Here is a 9,622-nt window from a genome sequence, read left to right as displayed (position 1 = left end):
TGAAGTTGATTAAATCTTAGAAAAAAGACATATTCACCCCTCTCTAGGCCACTTGGTATATCCTTTCAGTTTTTCAGGCTGGCAATGTCAGTTTGTGATGAACTATGATTCACCCCTCGGATCAGATGTCTTTGCATTCTTACAGCAGTTTCAGAGCAATGTTGTGTTTTCTTTTAGTGTACTTATTTCTTACCAGACCTGTTGTTATCGGGAAACTAGAATCACGTTTGCTTGTACAGATTTGTAGTTATCCATATGTGTGTCCTCATTTTGGGTTCTTCCAGTCCAGGCTGAAAAGCTCATCTGTTCTCCTTGGCTTTTGGTCCCATCCTATTGGTTGGTTCATTCTGTGTCCTTGAACCACATTGCTGAAACATCATGTCTGACAGAATTGCGTTAAGCATGCAGGCCGTTCTAGAAACCTCGGCTTGGCTCTTTCGTTCGTAGGATCAAATCCTAAGATTTGACTCAAGAATGTGAGCACATGTAATGGAGTTGTAGACTCCTTACTCGTTATACTATTTAGGTTTGGCTAGAGATCTTGCTGACAAAACGAAGGGTTTAGGGCATGTTTGGAATGCGGAATTTTTTTCCCATTCCTGTGTTTTTCCTGTGAAATTGAACTGATTCCTGTGAAATTCCTGTGCGATTCTTGTGAAATTCCTGCGTATCAAACAGGCCCTTAAAGTTTTGGCTGATTCTTTCAAAGTCCTTTATGGTTGGAGGTGAACCACATGGTTATGTTAGGTTAAGCAGAAGATTAGAATGGAAACTTGTGCTAAGGCCTTGTATAAACTTGTGATTCGATAACGATATTTAGGCTCATTTTTTTTAGACTTTGTGGTACTATTGTAACAAGAGCAATATATTATACCATCGATTACTATATTTTGCACCTACATCCTACCATCGATTCTTGAATCATCCCTGTTTAAATGTGTTTCCCATCAAATGTGAGATACACAAAGTGGTGAGTAGATAGCGTATATGCATCTAATTCACATTTGACTTTATGCTTGAGGAGTTGAGGGGTCTTGACGTCTTGCAACAAGCCTAAGCTAACCTCATTGTTGGTTTCATTCTCAACAAATAAGGTGTGCATATGAATAATCAATGACATGGGAAAACCACAAAAGAACTTTAAAGACAAGAAATAAGAGGATTCACCCGATCCCAACTAAACCATATGTATATTATTTCAATAGACTCAAATGACGACATGGCAAAATCGTGGAAGAGCTGTGAAGAAAGAAACAAGACTTGAAACAATTTTGATACTACATTAGGGCCAAACCGGTTTCATTCATGGAACATTTGGCTTCATTTCTTAACTCATATAGCTTTTTGGATGACGTCAGCTTACAAAACAGTAGAACGACGCATTTCATTTCTCATCAACTTAAATCTCTTTGGATTGGATGACATGGCACTAGAGTAAACTTTGGATTGGAATTTGAAAACAAGAGTTAAATTCACCTGAGGTCCATTAACTTGGAAGGAGGTTTCAGTTAGTTCTATCAATTTTCAAAGTGGTTTTTAGAGTCCATAAACTTTATATGCCGTATCACTTAGATCCACGTGGGCTTCTCATGCTAACGTGGATTGCTGACTTGTCCATCTAAAGCAACTATTGACCTTTCATTTCGTCAAACACGTTGTGGGCGCGCAAGCAAGTGCCGTCGTGGCCACACGGGCGCACAAGCAGGCGTCGCCACTACCGCGGCCACGCAAGCGCGCGAGCAGGCGTCGCCGCCGCCATAGTGGGCGCGCGGGCGAGCCGCCGTTGCGCCCACACGGGCCTGTCTCAAAACAACCCCTACAGTAGCTCGGTCAATGGGCTGACAGCCGTGTCAGGCAACCCACGCCACCGTCGTGGGAGCGAGCGGCCGGCCGCCCGTGTCGGTGCAGCCACGCCGCCACGTGAGCACGCAGCAGCTGCGCCGGGTAGCCACGTTGTCGTTGGTCGAGCGGACGGGCTGTCGCGCGAGGCAAGGCATGCCACGCCACCGCGCGAGCTAGGAAGCGCGCGGGTGGCCAGCTGCGTCGTCGTCCAGCGAGTCGGAGGGCCAGTGCGGCAGGGCTAGCTGTGGAGCAGACGAGCGCAGCCGAGCCCAGAACCGGCGGGTGAGTGGGATGCCTTCTGTCAATCTGTAATATTTTTTTTTTGCTTCTCCCATTTCTCGCTTATGGGCAACCGCTGGTACAGCGTCACGAACAGCACGATGTAGTGCGCTAGGCCGACAGAGATGAAGAACATGAGTGCTATGATGCTGCCGAGCAGTGCGCAGACGAAGAATCCAAGCAGTGCGGCCACCTGCGGCCACACTCATGTGACGGCGGCATGGCTGGCCTCGTGCGGCAGCCAGCCCGCTCGACCAATGCCAACGTGGTTGCCTGACGCAGCCGCTGGGTGCTCGCATGGCGGTGTGGCTGCACGCCTACACCAGCCTGGGCGGCCGGCCACTCGGCCAGAAAAGACAATAGTTGCTTTAGATGGAAGTCAGCTGGCCACATCAGCATAAGAAGCTCACCTGATGGTATATGGACTTAAGCGATACAACATATAAAGTTTATGAAAAAAACCCCTTAAAAAGTTGATGGACCTAACAGAAACTTTCTCACAAGTTAATAGATCTCTAGTATATTTAATTCTGAAAACGATGAAACTTCTTCGCACCAAGTTAAGCTGACAAATGGAATTATCATCCGGGCCCTATTTCTAAACCCAAGACAGATCAAGCGAAAAATAATTAAAAAAAAAAGTTTGCTGTGAGTCGAGGAGAGAGAGGCCTCCGGAATTAATCGCCAGCCACATCCGCCGCCGGCGATGTCTCCGTCCGCCGACGCCGCCGGGCCCGCCTCCTCCGCCTCGGCGCCCCCGCTCGCGCCCCTCATCGCGGCGCAGCTCAACTACCTCCTCTCGCACTCCAAGCTTCCCATCAGGGTATGCGCTCCCCTTCACCCCCGCTCTTCCTCGCCTTCGCCTTGCCACTCGCCGTCTCACTTGGCTCGCTTGCAGGTGGGACAGATCTGGTCCGGCTGCCGCAACGGCAGCCCCGCCGATCGGTTCACGCTCGCCATCCCTTTCTGCCTCGACTACGTCCACTGTAACGCACCCTCGCTCGAAACGCTCTAATGGTACTAGGGTTTGGACTGTAGCTCAGATTCTGCCACCGCAGGGGATTTCGTGTACAATGCGCTGTCTCCCAAGGTGGTGCCAGACGTGGTGTTCGGGCCGGAGGACGAGAGGTTCCAGCCGCTGGTCGACTACGCTGTGGCTGGAAATGGCGATAAGAGCTGCTTGGCGCGTTGGGATTGCCGCGCCCCCGAGGGGCTCCTTGCCCTCGTACAGGAGCTCCGGTGAGGTTCTTCTTGCTTTCGAGTTGTCTATGCTTATGTTGTGATCTTCATTGCCTGTTTCTGGTTGGGGTGGTAGCAGTGCTATTTACGGACTGAGGATTGGAAACATGGGAAGATGGTTTGACCATGTTTATGAATAGGGAGTACTGGGTAGGGATGAATTCTGGTGTCTTTGCTTTCTGTCAGAGCCAGGATTGAACGAATGCATGATCTGTCCACTTTATTTTTTAACTTTAGTTTGTGAGGCAGGCATGTGGTTTGGAAGAAATTGATATCATGAGATGTTCTTGTTGGTGACAAAAGCGCACTGAGATACTCCTGTTACTTTTGTTGCTAAGCTTTCTTTTGATAACTGTTTAATTCTAATTTTGATTGGTGCAGAGAATTGTACATTGAATACCAAAAGAAGCGGGTTCACATGGTGGATGATGCAAGAGTGGCGTTTGAACTAAGCACTGTTCTCTCTAAGGAGGTAACGGCATAACGGACTTCCACAGTTGCCCATTTGGTGACATTGAGATATTAGATTAGTATGCCACACGTGCAGATGTATGGTCTACATTTTATTCTTACAGCAGCCTTTATATGGTATGGCTGCAGTATAGCGAGAAACATACTGGGTCTTAAGTACTTGCTGAAGGTTGAGTGGCCTGAATGACTTATTACCAACTGCTTTTCCAAATTAGCTCAATTTTCTTATTGGATACATTGGTTGGGAAATGACTTCTCGAAATCATCTCATGGACAGGGAATCGAAGTCTGCATGGTACCTTCTGCTGATAGGGTAAGTTTACCAATTTCTACAATTTTTCTCTTGTGAAAATTGATATCTACTCTCACCTCGCATTGTTGTATTTTGTAGCCAGATGAGGTGAAATTTGCTGTACCACTTCTGGACTCTGACCTTGACTTTGCCCAACTGGTGCCAGGATGTCCTTGGAGATTACCTCAAAAGATCCATCTCCAGGTTAATCTCTAAAATCACTGGTTCCACGGACACAGACATGAACATTAGATAATAGTAGCACTATTCATGATGAATTGTTGCCTTGTTGATAAATGTTATATCAGCAAACTCTCATCTAGTTAGTCCTGCTGAAACTTCACATTATGACTCAAATTTGCAATGCCATAGAAATCTTCTAGACTATTTATCTGATAGTGTCTACATATCATGTTCTCCAACCAAGGTATGTACTGAGTAGGATCAAGACGGTCACTCTACTATTCTTACCGGCAGTTTCAGAATGTTTCCGTTGACTTTTGTGCACATTACACTGAACCTTTTGCATGTTAGACTGACCAGAGCACTGTATCACTGATAAAAAAAAGTACGGAATTGAAAAAAGGATTTCACAGACAACCACCTTATTGTTGCATTTAGATGTTCTCTTTACATAGGTGAGGTTTTTTTTTCTAGAAAAACACAGAAGAGCTGCACATCATTATATTAAGAAGTAAAAATGGAAAAGAACCCATACAACACACCCCAGGCCAGCCAAAAGGCAAGCCCCAGGGACACAAACTCACACTCACACCAACTCACGCCAAACTCCACCAAACCCTCTGGTCCTTAACCTTAAGGGACAAGCGCACATAGGTGAGGTTTCAGTCATATGTTCAATTAGAAGTATTTATGAGAAAGAGAAACCTCTAGCAGAACTCTCCAAGTAGTGACAGACACATCCTGGCACACATATAACTATAAGGGCGTCCACAATGGGAGAATAAGAGGGGGTAGTGATGCTGTGCTGCTGGTAAAATATATTGTGAATGGTATGAGGGGAGCGGGTAATAGCGTCTGTCGGCAGTAGGAGTACACGCTGTCGGAGCCTCGCCTGTGACCGGCAGCACCCATGGTCGTCATCGGCTTGGGGAGTGGGGACCTAGCTTGAAGAGAGCATGGGAGAGGAGAAGGCATGGAAGGGAAAATGTTGGAGGAGGGTGGTTGTCGAAATGCGCTGATTTTTTGTTGATTGATGTGGGCCCCAGCTTACGACCTCCTCTGGTAAATAAAGATTAAACATTGTACATAAAATTTAACAGATACGACCTAGTATTTCTTATTTGCCTAGTTTGGCAATATACATTGCTCATGCCCAAATGTATTTAGTTTTTTGGCTGTCAGTTTTCAGTTTGTCTTTCTATAGTTTGGACAACCCAATGGAATATACGAGTTTCTATTGCGAATTTGAAAATATGCTGCCTGTTTCTTATGCAGGTCATTTTTCCAATTAGTAGGAGTTCAAGCTACTCTTCTATGCCTTCTGCTCCACGACTCAAACTAATCTCAACACCAGATTTGAAGTCACTTCTCTCAGTTGAGGATGTGAAACTCCCTCCATGGTCAAATGGGATGTAAGTTAACTTGCCACACCACTAGATGAAGATTGTCTGTCCTTCTGTCTTATCCTGTTGCATGTCATGTTGTGAGACATAACACTCTTGTTATGCCCTTATGTTCTCGTTTACTAGAACATTTCTAAAAAATATACAATAATGACCTTCTAACTGATGAACCCTCCTTGATCTATCATATGTAGGTGCTTGGCGGAGTATCTTCCTGCTTTAGAAGATAGTCTTAACGGTCTGGTAAGCTGTGTTGTTGTTTTGCAATTTTTTGTGCAATTTTCATGTCAATGCCATGCATGTAAGATATATCATGGGAGTTGGGGATCGCAGAATGTTAACTGGTTGTTTGGTTAAGTTGCATTAAATTTGTGTCTTTGTTGTGACTATGTTTGAAATGGGGGAAAACCACAATGTAAGGAACAATGAAGGAGGAAAAACACAATAGGTCTTATACTGTTAATTGGATGATAGCTTTAAGCCTGACTGCAGTTGCATGTGCTTTTCTTGCTGTCTAGTTCTTGCATCTCACCCTCTCTGTTTGTAGGTCTTCAAGTGCTTGGTTGTATAAAACCTATGGACTTTTCATTTATCAAAGCATGCTATTGAAGCATTTAATATTTTTTATTAATTAAGCATGCATGGTTGCCATGATGCCCAGAGAGAGGGAGTCTTAAATCCTAACATAATGACTTTCCTCTCGCTCAAACTCCTTCCTCTGCTTTGTGAGCTCCTTTATTGAGCACAGTGACTCCGGCCTGTGATGATGCCCAAAGCATCTCTGACCAGTGACCACCACTGCCTGACTTGGCACGTAGTTGTTGCCTAGCTGACAACTGTGTGATGTCATGAAAGCCCATAAAGTAGGGGATTATCTTTGTATAATTTAGTGGCACCTTCTGTTCCTTACATTTTTCTAATCATACTGTAGCTTGTAGAGGCATCAGCTTCAATTGGTTCCAGAAGACGTTTTATTGAGGCACTAGCTCCTACCTTTGGGAGACCATTAGAGGCTGATCCGGTACTAATATAGTATTGTTTTCCCTTACATGATCATGCATTTTAACAAGTCTACTAATGATACATATGCGCATCAGATTTTTTGCAGGAGGGCTACAATTCTTTCCATTTCTGGAACTTTCACATTTCTGGTATGACACAGAATGCTTGAACCTAGTGCCCTCTCTCTTTTTTCTCTCCATGCCATGGCGTTAGTAAAAACACAGGGGGGAACACGTTTTTTCCTCTGGACTTGTGTTCCCCCTTTGCACAAGGCAGAGACTTCAAATCATTTACGTTTATGGATTTTCAAGCACTTAACTGACCACTTTAATGCATAAACAATCAAGGAAACAAAACCTGACACCTGAGAAGGAAAAGGATCATGCATCCAGTAACATGTTAATTCTCATGGAACAGCACCATAATGCTGTATGTCGTATTTGGTTACCAACTTTCAGAATGTTGGCGATGATGCATCTCCCACAATTCTTATGTTGAATATAAAGAAGCTGTAGATTTGTGGAGTGTATTTTTCCTTTATTTCCCCTCGACCTATATTCCTAACTGCTGAATATCACATTTTGAATAAAGCATGCTTTCTGTAATTCAGTGGATCTTTCTTTCTTTCTTTCTTTTTTTGATAATTTGCATCATCCTTTTTTATTGTTTCATATAGCCTTATAATTTTGAATTAGTTCATTATCAAGTGACAAGATTGCAATGTGATGCTGCAGGTTCACTTTGCCATCCCCCTTCAATTCCCAAAGCAACAACCAGTCCTCACATTGCAGAGTTCTCAGGTTATGTTTATTTGTAATTACATGGTTATTGGCTGATCAGAGGTCTCACTATTAAGTTTTTCCTATTCCATTTTCACCACCCTTTGTTGTTATGCTTGACTGTTCTGATTTCTGAAAATGAACACAAGATGAAGCAAGCATGTAGTCTGACATATCATGAAAATACTCTGCTGCACATGTTAGGCGAGCCTTGTAAGTCAAGCTGGTCGTTAGGGCGAAAGTTGTAATATATTGTTCTGTTTTAGATGTTCTGATAAGAGCAGCAGGGTCGCATAGGTATCCTTTTTTTTTACCAATTAGATGCTAGTAAGCAAATGATGAAAATCATCACTGTATAGGCCTCCCACTAGAATGAATGGTTACAAAGAATGCACCATAAACTGTTCCTCTGTGATTTGATCCTGTGGAGTGACACATGCCTATCTGATTCCTCTGCAGCACTGTAATGCTGACGGGACGCCTATTATGTCGCCCCCAATAAATGACTACCCCTGGAGTCCTAGATGGGATCAGGCAGAAATGGTTGAACGTATCTAGTAAGTACATGGTCTATCCCTCTTCCATCTCTATTCTGCCTCTCAAGTCTCAAGAATACAGTTCTGAGATCCTGTCAAATTTTGCAGTGACTTCCTGACTGACGAGTGCCAAAATTTCAAGAAGTTCTGCAGCGATGCTATCACTCAGCAGAAGTAGATGTCATCATTCTGCAGCGGAAGCCCCCGTGCTGATTTTCTCAGGAACAAGCTGCTTTCTTATTCTCAGCAAGCGGCACACATGTGTCTACTTCTGCTCTGCAACCGTTGATGCTGTTTTCTTTCTCATGTGAGAGGGGGTGGTGGGTCTGTGGGTCGGTGTGTGGGGGTCAATGAGGCAACCTCAGGCGTTAGGATGGGCATAACCAAGCCGGACAACTAGACGTTATGGTGGCACTGTTGTTTGTTTACGATTTCGTACCCTGCAGACATGGTGACTGTTTGGGGGTTATTTACATATTTATCATCATTATGATGTGAGTGGTATAAAAAGTATCATGTCAGTGACTCATGTGTCTGTGACACAGTGTAAGCTGTAATAATGGTAAATATGTAAATGCCCCACTGTTTGGGGTGGTATAGATGAATGCAATCCAGTTCTTTGTACCTTGTAATATGAAGGATGACACCCACTATCTCCATTGCATTCTCCTCTGTAAAGTACTATATGCTGTCAATCGTTCTGTTCGCTTGGTTAATAAACCGTATTTTTTCAGTACAACAAATTAGCCAATAGTGCTTTCAGTCCTGGCTTATCAGCCAAACGAACAGGGCAAATGCCGTTGGAAAGTTTGCAACATCTCACTCTTGTACAATCAAATTGTTTGCGTTTTTTCGTAACTGTAATACTGCATAATTGATGTCCAGGTCGTCGATACAACTTGTGCGACGGCAAAATTACTCTTTTTTACGTCATCAGAGGAGACAATCGTAAGCGCAACTGACGACGCGCGCCATCATCAGCCGCTGCGGATCGGACGGCCAAGATGCGTCCAGGTGTCGTCCTGGAGAAAGTAAAGGCGGCCGAGGGCACTCAACCCAACCCTAGCACCCACGGTCACCGTCCATAAATACCGCACGGGCCGCCGGCCGTCCCATTCCCGTCTCTTCAGCCGCCGCCGCCAACAAATTGTTTATGCTTTTCTTCTTCGGAGAGCCCGAATGTTCCATCCATGCCCACTTGCGCGTTTTTCAGTTCGAGAAACCTTCAACTTGTGGCTTTTTTTAATGCGGTTTTTGTTTGCCGATTTCGGTTTGCGCTTCGGGCTCTGTTCGGCTGGTCTACGTGTCGTTTGCCCTGAGAAAAATATTGAACCATGGCTGGCAGCCGAACAGAGCCTCGAGTTCTTCCTCGGGGTTAGATTGATTGATTGGATTGGGTTGGTCAGATGGTGGGGGATGCTGCTGGGGGCAGATGACGACATGTGTATCCTGCTTACGAAGCAGAAGCTGCTGCCTCCGCGAGGAGGCACGCTGTGTTGCTCGTCTTCCATGACTCTGATGCCTGCCAGCTTCGCCCCCACCTTGATGGCTTAATGGATTAGGAATTAACCTGCAGCACCGTCGAAATTTAGTTAG

The 9,622-nt window shown here is 44.8% G+C and overlaps 1 protein-coding gene across 2 annotated transcripts; it reads left to right on the top strand.

Annotated features, from left to right (window-relative positions):
- Positions 1 to 2,715: 2,715 nt before the first annotated feature.
- On the top strand, positions 2,716 to 8,721 carry LOC136520511 (uncharacterized). 2 transcript variants are annotated; one of them, XM_066514052.1, is made up of 14 exons: positions 2,716 to 2,944; positions 3,020 to 3,107; positions 3,180 to 3,360; positions 3,742 to 3,832; positions 3,908 to 4,000; positions 4,109 to 4,144; positions 4,223 to 4,327; positions 5,582 to 5,718; positions 5,904 to 5,952; positions 6,641 to 6,730; positions 6,807 to 6,860; positions 7,446 to 7,511; positions 7,950 to 8,047; positions 8,135 to 8,721. In XM_066514052.1, the coding sequence occupies exons 1-14, from the start codon at positions 2,828 to 2,830 to the stop codon at positions 8,202 to 8,204; spliced, it is 1,275 nt and encodes a 424-aa protein (XP_066370149.1). In that variant the 5' UTR covers positions 2,716 to 2,827; the 3' UTR covers positions 8,205 to 8,721. The 2 variants fall into 2 exon arrangements, with proteins under 2 accessions (XP_066370149.1, XP_066370150.1); XM_066514053.1 differs by lacking the exon at positions 3,908 to 4,000 and having other exon boundaries at positions 2,718 to 2,944.
- Positions 8,722 to 9,622: the final 901 nt, after the last annotated feature.

Source organism: Miscanthus floridulus, chromosome 18, assembly GCF_019320115.1.
Source record: "Miscanthus floridulus cultivar M001 chromosome 18, ASM1932011v1, whole genome shotgun sequence".
NCBI lineage: Eukaryota > Viridiplantae > Streptophyta > Magnoliopsida > Poales > Poaceae > Miscanthus > Miscanthus floridulus.
The sequence above is the reverse complement of the archived record's forward strand: the minus strand, read 5'-3'. Positions and strand labels throughout refer to the sequence as shown.

Coding starts and splice junctions, on each gene's coding strand:
- LOC136520511 (XM_066514052.1), top strand. CDS start 2,828: ATGTCTCCGTCCGCCGACGCCGCCGGGCCCGCCTCCTCCGCCTCGGCG. Junction 4,328..5,581: donor CTCAAAAGATCCATCTCCAG/GTTAATCTCTAA, acceptor TTTCTTATGCAG/GTCATTTTTCCAATTAGTAG. Junction 8,048..8,134: donor GAAATGGTTGAACGTATCTA/GTAAGTACATGG, acceptor CAAATTTTGCAG/TGACTTCCTGACTGACGAGT.